Below are 18,590 nucleotides of genomic sequence, written 5' to 3' on the forward strand. Positions count from 1 at the left end.
GTCTGGTCTCTGCCATGTGTCCTGCGCCGCCGCTAGGCAGTCAGCTGCCTGAGGGCACAGGTGCTGAGCTGCCTGCTTAATACACAGGACAGGCCCTGCTGCTGGCAGCCCTGGGCTTCTCAGTGAGGAAAGGGCTGGCCACAGTGGGCAGCAGCTACCTCCTGGAACAACTGGCTGACGGAGGAAAAAAGAGAATATGAAGATGAGATTAATGAGTGAATGAGGATGAAGTTCTTACCCGGTGGTGGGATGCCCGGGAGGCCGGGCACACCTGGCGGAAGATGGTGGGGTGGAGGCCCCCCAGGGTGAAGTGGCTGCATGCTGCCCATGCTAACAAGGCCATCAACTGGGCCCTGCAAAGGTGGAAGGCCTGGCGGATAGCCACCCATCATGCCTTGAAGGACACAACAAATTTCAGACATGCATCATTAACATGCAACATGAGCTAAGTAATACCAACCTCCCCCCCCACATGCACTACCAATGAATAAAGCGCCCTTAGTACTGCATGATATAACGGCAATTAGTGCAATTATTTTGTTGCAATAATGAACAAAATAAAAAGTTACAAATATGAAATCCAACATCTGTGGATGAATTAGTACTTAGTATATTATTATTTGTAGTTATCTTCCCTGGGATAAATACGCTGCATGTTTTCGGTTAAATAATAATAAAGAGGAGTTCCAGTAACAGCCTTCCCAAGGTCATGATTATTGCAAGCTGTTCAAACAGAGTGACCAGTTCTGCGACTGCGATTCTAATTGATCAGTAGAAACCCATCATTGCACTCTGCCCACACTCATATGCCTGTCATGGGTATACATGAGGGGAAACTGGAATGGAAGGAGATGAGGCGCACAGCCCTGATCACAAAGCATGGTTCTCCAGCTGGGGGCAGGGTGGGTGGGGTCGAAAATTTTTCAAGGCTTCCCCCTCCCTTCTAGCACCACTACTACTGGTAAAAACGGATCATGCTCAGCCTTGAGCTGGGGAACAGAGAAGAGCCATTACAATGGATGATGTTTCATCTTTAGATCTCAAAACAGGTAAAATAAAGATAAAACCTAAACCCTCCCAAGCCAAACTAAGCCCAGGTCACTTGGTAGCGGGCACGTAGACCTCAGAAGGAATGGCTGGAGAATCAGGCTCTGCTGGCATGAGAAAATGCAATTGTTACTTCTGTGTCCGAATTCACATAAAGCCCTCACGTAAACCTTCAGTTAACAGGGAACATTTTAAATGAGGTACAGAACTTCTGTGAACAGAGGTTTTTATTCCTTTATTTTCAAAGTGCATCCTCACAACACAAAATAGTTTCTCCTGGCTAGGGAAGAGTTTCAAGAAACAAGTATTTCTGGCAAAAGGAGTGAAAGGAAGAAAATAATTTCAAAATGTCAAAAACTCACCTAGCAAAAGACCTTTAAAGCCACAGGACATTTTTTTTAAGCAAGAAAAACAACTTGACTCTTCTAGGATTTGAAATGATCACAATAAACAGAACATAAGACTACCCCCAAAATGCAATCACCTTTGGTCACAGCTTCTTGCACAAAGGGAGGCTTGAGGGACTGGAGCCAAAGCTCGTTTTTATAAAATACTCTTTGTAGAGGGACCCTGGGAAACAGTGGAAAACTCCACATTCTAAGGATTTTACTCTTTGACTTTCCCTCAAGGACTGTTTGAAAGGTATTTGTTTATAAAAGTTTATAGTCTTTTGAAGCTGTAAAATTACTGAAAATTCTGAGATTGCTTCAGCCTGCTTCATGAGTCCTATCTAAGCTGACTGAAAAACTTACACAAACCAGTAAAGCGAATTTTAAATAATACTTCTATACATGAAACAGGATTATGAGTTTCATTTTTTTAAAAATGAGAGTTCAGAGAGTAAAAACTACTTTTGTACAGACACACATCTTAAACATAGGAAATCAAAGCTACCAAACGGCCTCTTAACCATGCTACCAGAGACAGCTTTTAGGGACAAGTAGGTGGGAGTTTAAGAATGTCGGGAGGCTTTGCTTTCAATTACAAAAGCCCATCTGAACGCAGCCTTCACGGGCTGTGGTTGAAGAAATTATTAAGAACTGAAAGACATGACACTTGTCTTCATTAAACTGTACTTTGGCACGTATTATCCCAGTCACATGTGTTCAAATGAGCTTTAATGCTTGTAAGCAAAGCTGGTCTCAGACAGCAACAAGGCTACGACTTGGGCCCTAAGCAATCTGTAAACCCATGAAAAATCACCCTCTCAGCTGCGAAGTTCCTGCTGTGGACCAAAGACTATTGCCTGTCAAGACTGCTTGTTACCCTTCACTCCCATGGCCCGGAATCTGGGCAACACATGCTTAATAATGGAGCAGGGTCTTTCTAGAAGGGGTCCCACCCTCCTCACCCATCAGAGCGCTGTGATGTTATTCCCCAACAGGGAGCTAAAATGCTGCAGCTGCTGTGTTTTAATGTTTTTAGCTGTTTGAATTCATTTTGGTAATGTGTCCCCAGGCTTTTTAGTCAAGGGCACAGTGCTACAAGATCACGTATCAAACAGAACAAAACAGGATGTCAAGGAGGGAATTCTAACTTTCAAAGTCCCCATGTTCAAGGCCTGATTTATAAAACCCTCTGGAACCCCATTAACCAAAATGGGCCATGGAATAGAGCAGGCGATTATGAGATTTGTTAGATCAACGTCAGTTACACTGAAAGTACTGAAAAGCCATGATTCAGATGTGCTCTGGCGAGTGCAACTGCTGAGCTCAGCGACAGTGCATGTGAGAACTTGCCATCACAAAAGGTAGGAGCGACAATGGAAAAGTTATCCTATGCTACTCTTCCTTAAAAAGCAAATACAAAAAAGCAAAAACAAAAACAGCATCCCAATGAGCCTGCCTTGAACAACACTGTCTGGACTCCCTGCGAAAAGAGGTCAGACCGCTTGCTTAAGAAGACACTCAGGTGGTTTGAATGGATCTCACCAGGCTTAGGGAGATCACAAAGGAGGGACCTGAGAAGCAGTCTGCACTGGAGACAGGTTGGACAAGGATATTCAATTCAAGAATAGCCAAATTTGCTATGGCCACCAGAACTAGAGACAACACACACAAGCAAACCACATTCATCATTTTCTTTTCTTTTTTTAAAAATATGTGACTGGGATACTAACAGAAAATGCAGTTTAATGTAATTAAATAGAAAAGCATTACAGAGTGGGCACAATGAATTGAATAAGGACTTTGTATTCCACTTAGCAGTCATGCACATTAGTGACCAAGAAAGGATTTACAATTCATTGTCAAAAATCCTTTTAAATGGCCAGTCTCTTAAGGATGGCTGCAGCAGAACAAGGCAAACTGAATACTGGAATGAGAGGGGAGAATCGACATCACCTGAATGCTAGTTTTGTGTTTTCTCTTGCGAGTCCCTCCAGAACGGAATTCAGGGTCTGTTTATGCTTCCTGCTCTAGCGCTCTACATCAAGAGCAGTCTAGGGTGGGATATGTCGCCAGACCATGCCCACAGCCAGGCTAGAGCTGCTCCCTACCAATCCCCAGGGCTGGGCCCAGGGCCCATTTCTGGGGCAGAGGGGAGGCATTGCCCATATGGGATAGGCGATATAAGGACGACATGGACGACTTCAAACTTTGACTCTGCCATGAGAAAAGCCTAAAGACTGTGGCCTACTCCTCATTGGAGAAAAAAAAAAATGAAGGAATTTCTTAAAAGTGGAAAAAAATGGTCTTAGCTCCTGTTTTTACCTGCAACAGGTGTCAACTGCTGATTGAGCATCCCCATTGGTGTTGGTGGTGGCACCACCCCCATGAGAGCCCCCACAGGGGTGCCTGCTCGGGGAGAAGCACTCGGCTGCTGTTGCTGTGCTGCTCGCTCTCTCTCCTGCTGCTCAGCAACTTTAGCTGCCCGCTCTGTAAAGGCATTTCAGATTTTCAATTCTGTTTTTAACCCAGGAATTCAAAATACCATCCATTGCATTCAACAGGACTAGTAAAAACACAGGCAACAGTTCTGTCTCAACGGAAGGAACAGTAGATGACTAGTCTCAACACAGGAGGAGTCGGGCCGATTTCACTTGGTAACCTAGAGTCCAGCTTTCCTATCCCATCTTGAGAACTGGTCTGCAAAGATTTCAAGAATGTTAAGACTGCAACACACATTCAGAAAGCACAGGTTTTATTTAAACACGTCAGCAGCGAAACCAACGTGGTTAATCTCACAAGGCACCCTGAAGATGAGAAGAGCTGCCATTATTCTAGTATTAATAGCATTACAAATTATTCATAATTTCAACATGAAGCAATTCCATGGCCCATTATAATTTTTGGCACAATTGTTACTTACACTACTTTCCTGATTCCTTGCACCCAATTTTACTATGATTTGAGGACTCTTGTCATTGGTGTCATGGGGTTTAGCAGCTGAAGAAAATTAACTCTGTAAGGGAAAAGTAGCTTACTGCCTTCTCCACAAGGTTTTAGGGAAAATAAACACTACTTTCTACATCCTAATTAAGCCAAGAGGTCATGTTTAATAAACCCCAAGGGAAAAATACTCCAGGCTACAGTCATTCAAAGCAGGGAATATGTATACACATATGAAGCAATGGACATGTACTGCCAGAACCAGGTTTCCTGAAGCTGAGCAGTTCAATAGTGACCATAAATTATCCTAAATCAGCAAAAGTTCCAAGAATTCACTCTTATTTCATCCAAAATGCAAGAGGAGCATTTGCTTGTGCCAGTTCTGGGCTGTGGAACACACCTTGCTACGTCTCTTACGCCTTTGAGCTGTTCTGTCCTGTACCTCCATAGCCAGTAGTCCCCAACAATCACATTCCCAGTCTTTTTAGGAGTTAACAGCCTGGACCCTTTCTAGAAAACTCTAGAAATGTGTATTCCCCACACACCCACAATACAGGGCTTATACTGCTTCACTACTCATATAAAGGAAAGCCTCCTTACTCCTCACAGGGCAAACTGAGGCTGGGAGACAGGTAGTGACTTGTCCAAGGCTACAGAGAGAACCAGCAACATGTGGTCGTGACTCATGATAGCACATTCCACTGCCACACATTAACCCTCCAACATGGAACTCAAAAGATACTGTTGGCTGATCGAAGGAGTGGAAAATAGCTTGAGATCCCATGGCTTTAAAGAGAATCAAGAAGCAACAGCTCCAGTCCTCTGTTAGTGTATAAGAATGTGAAAGTCAAGCAATCAAAGCTTCCCAGGCTACGACAGAGTTGCCAGATAGGCAAGTCATCACTCACTAACACTGTCCCAGTTTACAGATCCTCTGTACAATGAGCGTGAGGGGACAAAGGCCAACTGAACAACCCATTTCCTTGTGCGAGCAGTAAAAAAAAACACTGAATGACCTAGACCCCCACATCAAACTCTAGTATTTTCGTTAAACAAATGACAGTAAAATGGGAGAGCAAAAAAAAAGTTGAAAAAAGAAAAATTCGGATTTGTGCATCAGATACAGGACTGGCTACCTATTGGCTCTTTCCAGGAAGTGCCCAAGGGGCTATGTTGGAAAAGAAAATTGTTAAATGAAGCCAGCCAAACTCCAAACTCTGGCTTTTGAATTCAAAACCAAATTGGGTTTTGGTCACAACAACAAAAGTTCAGATTTTGTTTTAGACAGACACTGCTGAATTATACACAACTCATCTCACTCCGTTTTCCCTGAATTTCAGACTCCCTTTGGATATGGGAGACTTTCCTAGAAGCCATCATTTCTCACTCTCTTCAGCCCTGCTCCAGTGTTTTTACTTTTACACTACATCCAGACACATCTGTCTTTCTTGTTCACATTCTAAATAACCAGCCACAGAGTATGGGCTTCATTTGACTTAGACGGGGCTTTACACCCAAGCGAGCTTCATTTCCAACGCTCCTCCAGTGGAGTGATATCTTTGGTTGTAACTATCATTAAGGTCAGAAATATCAAAGCTCTATAAACTTGGACATTCTCCCCCCGCCCCCAAAGTCTGAGGTTCTTATGGAACTGACTAGGGTTTCTTAAAGAGAATTCTGCAAATTATTTGTTCTTTATGATATTAGAAGGTATTATATGAATACTTGGTCAAGTTTCAGAAAATGCCAGGTGAAAAAAAACAGGTGTTTACTGTAGGTCTTAAAGACTTTAATGTGGGAATATGCACTGTGAGTTTCCAAGAGTGAATGTCTGGAGTACTTCTCAAACTGGTTTTGCCACAAAGGTTTTTCTGGCTAACATCTTGCAGGATTAGGATTCTGCAGAAAATCTTTGGGGAAGCCTGACAGATAATTTTATAATTATCAATTGATATAAATGAAAGGAATAAAATCTTAAAAAAATTTTTTTTTGGAAACACCATAAACTTTAATAAAGGAGGCAGCCCTAATTAATTTCTTTATGTTTCCTAGAAAATAATGGATTTAGCCAAGAAGAGATATGGTTGACCACAGTGGTGAAACACTGAGAGATAGCTCTAAACTGGCAAAATGAACCATCACATACAATACCAAATGGAAAAATATAGCTCCAAAGGCAAGAGTACTGCCTAAGCTAATGTTCATTACTCATTTATTAAAGGTATACCTGACATTAAAAAACAAAAACAAAAAACAAACCCAAAATCTCTCTCAAGTACTTGTCCCTAAAGGCTAAGAACCACCAAATCCTTAAATGATAGCTCATGGCCCCAAATGATTTAATTATAGAGTAAAAGGAAAATGAAGGCGATTGAGCTTTATCAGAGACTTCAAGTGCCTTAAAAGTAGCTACGAATGCAGACATAGTACAGGCCAGGACTGGCCTAGGAAACCAAGCGCTTTCAGCCAAGCCTCAGCCTGGAGTTTAAACGTGTGGCTTATCAAGAGCCAAAATAAATCCTAATTTTGAAAGCCCCCTTTCAGATGAATTTTAACCAAAATTCTAATTTAATATACTAATTTAATATCTAATTTAATAATTTAATATAATTGTACAAATCATTCCCCAGCTCAACACATGTGTGCTTACAGGACTCAATGAAAGAAGAAAATCATGCAAATTTTAATAGCAAAATATTTGTTTGAGAAATTTTTTGGGAAAAAGAAACAAAACAAAACAAAACAAAACAACACCCCACCAGGATCAAAGGCCAAGTCAGGGTCAGTGCTTGCTCGGTCAGGACAAGGCTGGCATTTAAACTGCTGGACGGGAGCCATTTCAGACAGTCCCCAACACAAAGTTCATGTGCAAGTGGTAAGAAATAGAGAGTAAAACCTATCTATGCACGTGCATTCCTGAAAACACCCCCTTGCTTAGAAAACTGAGATAGTTGCGCCTAGTTTCTATTTACCTTCATATTCTGCTTTCTTGGCTGTCTCAAGGTTTCTCCATTCTGTCCCCACCAGTCGGCTGAGCTCCCCAAAAGAGTAGTCTGGGTGCTGGGCCTTAATCACAGCTCTCATCTCACTGCTAAACAGGATGTAGCCACTCATGTTGATTTTCCGTTTGGAGCCTTCCTTCTTTGCACTGCCTTTGGCAGACTTTGGGGTAGACTGTAAGACAGAAAGCTCTTATAGCGCATCAGAACATCGCATTTGATTAACTGCTCAAGGTTTCTGGAAGCCAGGAACATGTGATTCAATAGTTACTGTTCTGTAGACATGTTTAACTTAGAGCTGGCCATTTCCTTGGTCTAAAAAGTTCTTCCTTGCCGCTTACCATATAACAAATAAATGAAAGTTTCACTGAATTCCATGACTGTAATTTGTAATGATGACCTCACAATTATGTCTTGGAAAAATTCTGAATGAGGAAAAAATACGAATAGGGATCACCTCCACCCAGATGAGGGTCTATAGGAGAGAGGAAAGATACGAGCAGTAAAAGCTAGGGTAACAGGGCGATGCCACTCTTCATTGCTCTCCTTTAACACAGGGCAGGGAGAGCATTCTAACTTAATGTGGCTTTAAAAATAGTTATCTATGCACATTTTAAAAAGACAAGAAATGAAAAATTTTTCCTAGTGGCATCAAGAAAGAAAAAAAATCAGTTCCTTCCTGCAGAATTGCAGGCTGAAGCTCACATATGTGGGGGCTAGGTGTCTCCTTCCTTTGGCTTGAGCGTGCTATGAACCAAAGCTGAGCCTAAGACAAGTAACAGGAACTTGTCACCATCACCTGTGGGGGTGTGTAGGGCATGAGATCCAGTTCACTGGCCAGGGGGGTCTGAAGTTGAGGTAGAGAAGGAGGCTCAATGACTTCACTATCCTCTTCTCCCATCTCTTCAATATCATCATCTCCACCTTCTAACTCAGCAAATTTAGCTTCTAGCAACTGGATCTTCTTTTCCAATAAAGGTGAGGGCTCTTTCTGAGGAACAATTGGTTTTCTAAAAGAAGTGAAATAAAAAATAATAAATAAATAAAATCCCCAAACACCATTCCAGGATTCATCAGAAAGCAACACTTTGGTTTAAGATTTAGAAGACTTCCTGGGGCATCTGGGTGGCTCAGTTGGTTAAGTGTCTGACTCTTGGTTTCAGCTCAGTTCATGCTCCTGGGAGTCATGGGATTGAGCCCTGAAGCTGGGCTTTGCACTCGGTGCAACAGGGCTTTGCACTCAGTGCAGTCTGTTTGTCCCTCTCCTTCTGCTCCTCCCCGCGCTCTCTCTCTCTCTCATAGGTAAATAACAAAATTAAAAAAAAAAAAAAATTTCTGCAATCTGCAATGTATACTCTAAATCAGCAAATGAAAGAACTTAAATGTGTATTTATAAAAGTCACATGTACTCATGGATGTTTGTATTTTAAAGGGTAGCGCTGAATACCCACAGAAGTACTGGGTCCAAAGTTGGGATCTAGTTGCCCATATAATACAGTGAAAAGAATTTTCATACTGTGGAACTAGGCAATCTTTTAACAGGCTATAAACCAGATTCAAGGACTCTGCCTCCATATTACAATTACTGGAGTCCATGTCAAGGGCAGTTACCACATCTCAGCAGATTAGGATGATTTTCCTTTAATTTTTAGCTGAATTAACATTTTCTATTTGAAATGTATACTGTTCTAGTTTAAGACCTAAGAAAAATAAAAAACCACTATGGTCTAAACGATTTTGATATCAGTTTTCCTTTTAAGAGCTAAAGTGCTCTTTTCTCTTTTGTTTTTCAAACTTTACCTGAAGTAATAAATCTCATCATCTACCACTTTAGCAGAGAGTGAAAACCTCTTCAGTCCCTTGAATTTCTTCATCTGTTTGTCACTCTCGTTGTAGCGGCTCTCACAAAGCAGAATGTCATTTTCTGGTATTTCAGTTGGTCTGCAGGAGAGGAAGTCCTTGAATGACAACACAGCACATTTTCCTGAAAGAAAGATTTGAGGGAAATTAAAGGAGTGAACTGTGGCTATAGCTAACAATTATTTTAAAATTTTTATTATTTTTGAATGAATACATTCACATGATTCAAAAGTCAGATATAAAAGGGATACACAGGTATAAGGATAAGTGTGCAAATCAACAGATTAAAAGTCTAGATATGAATCCATACAACTGGATTTTTACAAGCAATGGGTTATTGACAAGGGTGCCAAGACAATTTAAGGTGGGGAGAAAGAGTCTTTTTAACACACAGTGTTGGGACAAGTGAATTTCCATATGCAAAAGAATGGAGTTGGACTCCTACTTCATACCATATACAAAAATGTAACTCAAAATGGATCAAAGACCCAAATGTAAGAGCTGTAACTATAAAACCCTTAGAAGAAAACATAGGTATGAATCGTTATGACGTTCTATTAAGCAATGGTTTCACAGATGTGACATCCAAAATGTAAGCACTCAAATAAACTGGACTTCATCAAAATGAAAAACTGTGCTTCAAAGCCCACGCTCAAGAAAGTGAAATGGCAACCCACAGAAGACGTATGTGTAAATCATATTTCTGGTAAAAACGTCTGGCATCCAGAACATACAAAGAACTCCTATAGCTCAACAATAACCAAACAACCCAATTATAAAACAGGCAAAGGATCTGAATAGACATTTCCCCAAAGAAGATATACAAACGGACAATATGCACATCAAAAAAAGCTCAACATCATTAATCATTAGGGAAATGCAAATTGAAACTACAATGTGATACCAGTTGATACGCATTAGAATGGCTATTACATTACAAAAATAAACCAGAAATAGGGCACCTGGGTGGCTCTGTTGCTAGGCGTCTGCCTTTGGCTCAGGTCATGATCCCAGGGTCCTAGGATCAAGCCCCACATTGGGCTCCCTGCTCAATAGAGGCCTGCTTCTCCCTCTCCCTCTCACTCTCCCAGCTTGTATTCCCTCTCACTGTCTCTCTCTCTGTCAAATAAATAAATAAATAAATCTTAAAAACAAAAACAAAAACAAAAACAAAACAGAAAAATAGTAAGTGTGGACAAAGATGTGGAGAAATTGGAACCTTTGTACATTGCTAGTGGGAATGTAAAATAGTGTAATTGCTATGGAAAACAGCTTGGCAGTTTCTCGAAAAGTTAAACAGAGGGGCGCCTGGGTGGCTCAGTGGGTTAAAGCCTCTGCCTTTGGCTCAGGTCATGATCCCAGGGTCCTGGGATCGAGCCCTGCATTGGGCTCTCTGCTCAGGAAGGAGCCTGCTTCCTCCCCCCTCTCTGCCTGCCTATCTGCCTACTTGTGATCTCTGTCAAATAAATAAATAAAATCTTAAAAAAAAAACCAGATTGCTATATAATCTAGAAATTATATCTCTAGGTAAATATCCAAAAAGCTGAAAATAACAACTCAATTAGACACTTGTATACCAATGTTCACAGCAGCATTACTCACAACAGTCAAAAGATGAAAACCACCCAAATGGCCATCAACAGATGAATGAACAAAATGTTATATATACATATAATGCAATATTACTCAGCTTTAAAAGGGAATAAAATTCTGATACATGCTATACCCTGGATGAACCTTGAGAAGATAATGCTAAGGTGAAATAAGCCAGACACAAAAGGACAACTATCACATGATTTCACTTACATGAGCTACCTAGAATAGGCAAAATTCATAGAGACAGAAAGCGGAACAGGTATTACCAGGAGCTGGGAGAAATGGGTAGTTACTGCTTGCTGGGCACAGAAGTTTCTGTCTGAAAGATAAAAATTCTAGAATTGAACAGTGGTGATGGTTGCATAATATCGTCAAGAGACTTAGAATCACTGAACTGTACACTTAAAAATCGTTAAAATTCAAGGTCTAGCAAGATAGTGGAGGAGTAGGAGATCTAAATTTCATCTGGCCCCAGGAATTCAACTAGACAGTTACCAAAGCATTCCAAACACCTACAAACTCAACAGGAAATAGAAGAGCAGCAACTCTATGAACAGAAAAGTCACCGCTCTCTGGGAGGCAGGACGTGACAAGTGAATCTGAGGTGATAAAAGGAAAGAGAGACTACGGCGCGAGGTGAGGGGGAGCCTCTGTCAGCTGGCTCTCAGCAAGTGAGAGAGTTGCGGAGCATAAAATCAGAACTTTCATAAGTCTGCTCCACTGAGGGATGTCACTCCCAGTGGCCAGGTTGGGGTAGAGCCCTCGCTGGAACAGTGTGGTCTCAGGTCCTGCGCGGTCACAGGAAGATCGGGGGTGTCTGTGGCAAAGCTACCAGGTATCAGAGCAGGGAAGCTGGCGGCAGAGATGGAGCCAAGCAATGGGCTCTCAGCTCGGGGTTACCTTAAACTGTGATCCAAGGCACAGTTGGACCACTGCTCTTTGAGCAGGAACTCCACAAGTGGCAGATCCAGGGAGACCCACCTCCTTCCTCCTCCTGGAGGAGCGGTGCAGAAGTACAGAGCAGGAATTTGCTGGGTTTGGAGACTCCAAACAGTGCCGTGCGCCAGAGATAGAAACGCTTAGTCTGGGAGTGCTGCCGGAGACCAGGGAGACGGGAGGGGTTGACTGCTTTTCTCTGAGGGCGCACTGAAGAATGGGGCCCTGAGCTCTTGGCTTCTTCAGGCTGGAGATTGGGAGGCTGCCATTTTCGTTCCCGTCCTCCAAAGCTGTACAGAAAGCGTTCAGGGAACAAAAGCTCCCAGAGCAAACCTGAGCAGATTACTTAGCCTGGCTCCTGGCAAGGGTGGTGCAATTCCACCTCCAGCAAAGACATTTGGGAATCACTGCAATAGACCCCTCCCCCAGGAGATCAAAAAGAACATCCAGCCAAGACCAAGTTCACCGATCAAAGAGAACTGTGGAACTCCAGAGATAGGGGAATACAACACATAGAATTCATGGCCTTTTTCCCCATGATTCTTTAATCTTCCAAAGTTAATTTTTAAAATTTTATTTTTTTCTTTCTCTCTTTTTAAAAAATTTTTCTTCTTTCCTTTTCCAACCAACTTCTTATCAATTCCTTTTTAAAAATCTTTAATTTTCATTTTTATAGTCATATTCTACCTCTTCATTGTATTTAACCTTATTCTTTGTAAATATGTAAGTTTTTCTTTCTTTAAAAGTTTGGGATGCAGTTTCTTCTAACAGACCAAAATATACCCTAAATCTTGTACATAGCTTTGTTCTACTCACCTGCCTGATCATGTATTTTTTTCAATTTTTCTTTCTTTTCTCAACCAACTTCCTATCAATTCCTTTAAAAAAATCTTTTTAAATTTTCATTTTTACAGTCATATTCCATCCCTACACTGGATTTACTCTTATTTGTGTGTGTGTGCGTGTATGTATATACATATATACATATACACATGCGTGCGCGCGTGCACACACACACACACGTATATTTTAACCAGTTTTTTTTTTCTTTAAATATTGGGAGGCAGTTTCTTCTAACAGACCAAAATACACACAGAATCTAGTGTGTGGCTCTGTTCTATTCACCAGCCTGATCATACTCTTTTTTCTACCCCCCAGGGTTTCAGGTCTCTTCTGATTTGTTTAGCATATATTTTTCTGGGGTTGTTGTTACCAATTCAGCATTTTGTTATCTCATTCAGGTAGTCAGGAAAAAATGACTAAACAAAACTCACACCTCAAAAAGAAAGAACAAGAAGTGGTACCAACTGCCAGGGACCTATCAACATGGACATTAGTAAGTTATCAGAACTAGAGTTCAGAATGACAATTATAAAAGATACTAGCTGAGCTTGAAAAAAGCATAGACGATAGAGACGACAGAGAATCCCTTTATGGAGAAATAAAATCTAACCAAGTCGAAGTAAAAAAGGCAATTGATGACATACATGCAATCAAATATGGAGGGTCTAACTGCTAGGGTAAATGAGGCATAAGAGAAAATTAGTAATATAGGAGACCAAATGATGGAGAATAAAGAAGCTGAGAAAAAGAGAGATAAACTACTGGATCACCAGGGGAGAATTCAAGAGATAAGGGATACTGTAAGATGAAACAGTATTAGAATAACTGGGATACCAAAAGAAGAAAAAAGAGAGTGGGGGGAGAAGATATATTGGGATAAATTATACCAGAGAACTTCCCTAATTTGGGGAAGGAAATGGGCATCAATATCCAGGAGGCACAGAGAACCCCCCTCAAAATCAATAAAAATAGGTCAACACCCTGACATCTAACAGTAACAATTACAAATGTCAGAGACAAAGAGAAAAGCCTGAAAGTAGCTCAGGAGAAGAGGTCTATAACCTACAATAGTAGAAACATTATATTAGCAGTAGACCTATCCCAAAGAGACCTGGCAGGCCAGAAAGGGCTGACGTAATATATTCAGAGCACTAAATGAGAAAAATATGCAGCTAAGAATACTACATCCAGCTAGCTGTTATTGAAAAGAGAAGGAGAGTTTAAAAGCTTCCAGGACAAACGGAAACTAAAAGAATTTGCAATAACCAAACCAGCCTTCCTAGAAATATTGAAAGGGGTCCTCTAAACAAAAAGAGAGCCTAAAAGTAACATAGACTAGAAAGGAAGAGCAAAAATATACAGTTAACAGTCACCTTCAGGCAATACAGTGGCACTAAATTCATATCTTTCATTACCCTGAATATAAAGGGTCTAAGTGCTTCAATCAAAAGACAAAGGGTATCAGGTCAGATAAAAATATTAGACCCATTGATATGCTGTCTGCAAGAGACTCATTTTAGACTCACAGATACCTCCATATTTAAAGTGGGGTGTGGAAACCATTTATCATGCCGACAGACATCCAAAGAAAGCTGGGGTGGTGATCCTTAGATCAAACAAATTAGATGTTAAACCAAAGGCTATAATAAGAGATGGGGAGGGACACTATATCATACTTAAAGGATCTATCCAACAATAAGATCTAACAATTGTTAATATTTATGCCCCCAACATGGGAGCAGCCAATTATATAAGCCAATTAATAACAAAATCAAAGAAACAGATTGACAGTAACATAATAGTAGAGGACTTTAACACTCCTCTCACTGAAATGGACAGATCATCTAAGCAAAGGATCAACAAGGATCTAAGGGCTTCAAATGACACACTGGACCCAGATGGACTTCACAGACATATTCAGAACATTCCATCCTAAAGCAACAGAATACATATTCTTCTCTAGTGTATACAGAACATTCTCCGGAATAGATCATATCCGCGTCACGAATCAGGTCTCAACCAGTGCCAAAAGACTGGGATCATTCCCTGAATTTTCCAACCACAGTGCTTTGAAACTTGAACACAATCACAAGAGGAAAATTGGTAAGAACTCAAATACATGGAGGCCAATGAGCATCCTACTACAGAAGGAATGGGTCAACCAGGAAATTAAAAAAGAATTTAAAAAACTCCTGGAAACAAATGAAAACAAAAACACAACTCTTCAAAATCTTTGGGAGACAGCAAAAGTGGTCCTTAGAGGAAAGTATATAGTAGTACAAGCCTTTTCCAAGAAACAAGAAAGGTCTCAAATACATAGCCTAACCCTACACTTAAAAGAGTCGGAGAAAGAATGGCAAATAAAGCCTAAACCCAGGAGAAGAGAAATAATACAGATCAGAGAAGAAATCAGTCACATACAAACCAAAAGAACAGCAGAACAGATCAATGAAACTAGGAGCTGGTTCTCTGAAAGAATTAATAAGACTAATAAACCCCTAATCAGACTTACCAAAAAGAAAAGAGAAAGAACCCAAATAAATAAAATCATGAATGAAAGAGGAGAAATCACAAGAGCACCTGGGAGACTCAGTTGGTTAAGCGTCTGCATTGGGTTCAAGTCATGATCCCAGGGGTTCTGGGATGGAGTCCCACATCGAACTCCTTACTCAATGGGGAATCTGCTTCTCCCTCTCCCTCTGCTGGCTCCTTCTGCTTTTGCTCTCTCACTCGTGATCTCTCTCTCAAATAAATGAACAAAATCTTTTTTTAAAAAGGGAAAAACTGGGGCGCCTGGGTGGCTCAATGGGTTAAGCCTCTGCCTTCTGCTCAGGTCATGATCTCAGGGTCCTGGGATCGAGCCCCACATCAGGCTCTCTGCTCAGCAGGGAACCTGCTTCCCCTTCTCTCTCTGCCTGCCTCTCTGCTTACTTGTGATCTCTCTCTCTGTCAAATAAATAAAATCTTAAAGAAAAAAAAAGGAAAAAATTAGAAAAAAAGAAAAAGAAAGAGGAGATATTACAACCAATACCAAAGAAATACAATTATAAGAACATATTATGAGCAACTATATGCCAATAAATTAGACAATCTGGAAGAAAAGGATGCATTCCTAGAGACTATAAACTACCAAAACTGAATCAGAAAGAAACAGAAAACCTGAACACACCCATAACCAGAAAGGAAATTGAAGCAGTAATCAAAAATCTCCCAACAAACAAGAGCCCAGGGCCAGACGGATTCCCAGAGGAATTCTACTAAACATTTGAAGAAGAATTAACACCTATTCTCCTGAAACTGTTCCAAAAAACAGAAATGGAAGGAAAACATCCAAACTCATTCTATGAGGCCAGCCTTACCTTGATCCCAAAACCAGACAAAAACCCCATCAAAAAGGAAAATTACAGACCAATATCCCAGATGAGCATGGATGCAAAAATTCTCACCAAAATACTAGCCAATAGGATCCAACAGTACATTAAAAGGATTATTCACCATGACCAAGTGGGATTTATTCCAGGGCTGCAAGATTGGTTTAACATCCACATATCAATCAATGTGATACAGTATGTTAATCAAAGAAAGAATAAGAACTATGTGATCCTCTCAACAGATGCAGAAAAAGCATCTGACAAAGTACAGCATCCTTTCTTGATCAAAACTCTTCACAGTGTAGGGATAGAGGGAAATACCTCAATATCATAAAAGCCACCTATGAAAAACACACACTGAATATCATTCTCAATGGTAAAAGGTTCCTGACCTTTACCCCTAAGGTCAGGAACACGACAGGGATGTCCACTATCACCACTGCTATTCAACACAATACTAGAAGTCCTAGCCTCAGCAACCAGACAACAACAACAACAACAACAAAAGGCATCTGAATCAGCAAAGAACAAGTCAAACTCTCAGTCTCTGCAAATGATAGGATGGATACTTTACATGGAAAACCCAAAAGACTCCACTCCAAAACTGCTAGGAATCAGGAATTCAGTAAAGTGTCAGGATGCAAAATCAATGCACAGAAATTAGTTGCATTTCTATACACCAGCAGCAAGACAGAAGAAAGAGAAATTAAGAAGTTGATCCATTTACAACTGCACCCAAAACCATAAGATACCTAGGAATAAATCTAACCAAAGAGGCAAAGAATCTGTACTCAGAAAACAATAGAATACTCATGAAAGAAATTGAGGAAGAAACAAAGAAATGGAAAAACGTTCCATGCTCATGGATTGAAAGAAAAAAATACTGTGAAAATGTGTACGCTACCTAGAGCAATCTACACATTTAATGCAATCCGTATCAAAATAGCATCAACTTTTTTCACAGAAATGGAATAAATAATCCTAAAATTTGTATGGAATCAGAAAAGAGACCAAATAGCCAGAGGAATGTTGAAAAAGAAAAACCAAGCTGGAGGCATCACAATTCCAGACTTAAAGCTCTATTACAAAGCTATCATCATCAAGACAGTACGGTACTTACACAAAAACGGACACAAAGATCAGTGGAACAGAACAGAGAGCCCAGAAATGGACCTTCAACTCTCTGATCAACTAATCTTAAACAAAGCAGGAAAGAATGTCCAATGGAAAAAAGACAGTCTCTTCAACAAATGGTGTTGTGAAAATTGGACAACCACACGCAGAAGAATGAAACTGGACCATTTCCTTTCACCACACACAAGAATAGACTCAAAATGGATGAAAGAACTAATTGTGAGACAGGAATCCATCAACATCCTTGAGAAGAACACAGGCAACAACCTTTTTGACCTCAGCCACAGCAACTTCTTCCTGGATACATCACCAAAGGCAAGGGAAACGAGCAAAAATAAACTATTGGGGCCTCATCAAGAGACAAAGCTTTTGCACAGCAAAGGAAACAGCCAACAAAACCAAAAGACAACTGACAGAAGAGAAGAAGATATTTGCAAATGACATATCAGATAAAGGGCTAGTATCAAAAAATCTATAAAGAACTTAACAAACTCAACACCCAGTAAAACAAACAAATAATCCAGTCAGGAAATGGGCAGAAGACATGAACAGACATTTCTGCAAAGAAGACATCCAGATGGCCAACAGACACATGAAAAAATGCTCCACATCACTCAGCATCAGGGAAATACAAATCAAAACCACAGTGAGATACCACCTCACACCAGTCAGAATGGCTAAAATTAACAAGTCAGGAAACGACAGATGCTGGCGAGGATGTGGAGAAAGGGGAACCCTCCTACACTGTTGGTGGGAATGCAAGCTGGTGCAACCACTCTGGAAAACAGGATGGACGTTCCTCAAAAAGTTGAAAATAGAACTGCCCTATGACCCAGCAATTGCACTATTGGGTATTTACCCTAAAGATACAAATGTAGTGATCCAAAGGGGCACATGCACCCGAATGTTTATAGCAGCAATGTCCACAATAGCCAAACTATGGAAAGAACCTAGATGTCCATCAACAGATGAATGGATCAAGAAGATGTGGTATATATACACAATGGAATACTATGCAGCCATCAAAAGAAATGAAATCTTGCCATTTGCGAGGATGTGGATGGAATTAGAGGATATTATGCTTAGCGAAATAAGTCAATCAGAGAAAGACAACTGTCATATGATCTCCCTGATATGAGGAAGTGGAGATGCAACATGGGGGGTTTGGGGGGTAGGAAAAGAATAAATGAAACAAGATGGGATCAGGAGGGAGACAAACCATAAGAGACTATTAATCTTGCAGAACAAACTGAGGGTGGCTGGGGGGAGGGGGTCGGGAGAGGGGTGTGGGGTTATGGACATTGGGGGGATGTGCAGTGGTGAGTGCAGTGAAGTGTGTAAACCTGGCGATTCACAGACCTGTACCCCTGGGGCTAAAAATACATTATATGTTTATAAAAAAAATAAAAAAAATTTTAAAAATAGTATCAGAGAGAAACAAAAATCGGGAAAATTCTGAAAAGCATGTTAGGGGT

The 18,590-nt window shown here is 40.7% G+C and overlaps 1 protein-coding gene across 28 annotated transcripts in view; it reads right to left on the reverse strand.

Moving 5' to 3' along the window:
• The window catches only part of PBRM1 (polybromo 1), a 128,663-nt gene that overhangs the window by 7,736 nt on the left and 102,337 nt on the right, over window positions 1-18,590 (reverse strand). For 13 of the 28 annotated variants that reach the window (XM_059161107.1, XM_059161099.1, XM_059161105.1 and 10 more), the window contains 5 exons: window positions 9,176-9,359; window positions 8,175-8,385; window positions 7,349-7,550; window positions 3,759-3,923; window positions 239-394 (listed from right to left, as the gene is read on the reverse strand). In XM_059161107.1, the coding sequence (XP_059017090.1) occupies window positions 239-394; window positions 3,759-3,923; window positions 7,349-7,550; window positions 8,175-8,385; window positions 9,176-9,359 (918 nt within the window). The remainder of the gene's footprint in view (window positions 1-238; window positions 395-3,758; window positions 3,924-7,348; window positions 7,551-8,174; window positions 8,386-9,175; window positions 9,360-18,590) is intronic. The other 15 variants (XM_059161122.1, XM_059161119.1, XM_059161124.1 and 12 more) reach the window with 3 other exon arrangements.

This window comes from Mustela lutreola, chromosome 2 (assembly GCF_030435805.1).
Source record: "Mustela lutreola isolate mMusLut2 chromosome 2, mMusLut2.pri, whole genome shotgun sequence".
Classification (NCBI taxonomy): Eukaryota; Metazoa; Chordata; class Mammalia; order Carnivora; family Mustelidae; genus Mustela; species Mustela lutreola.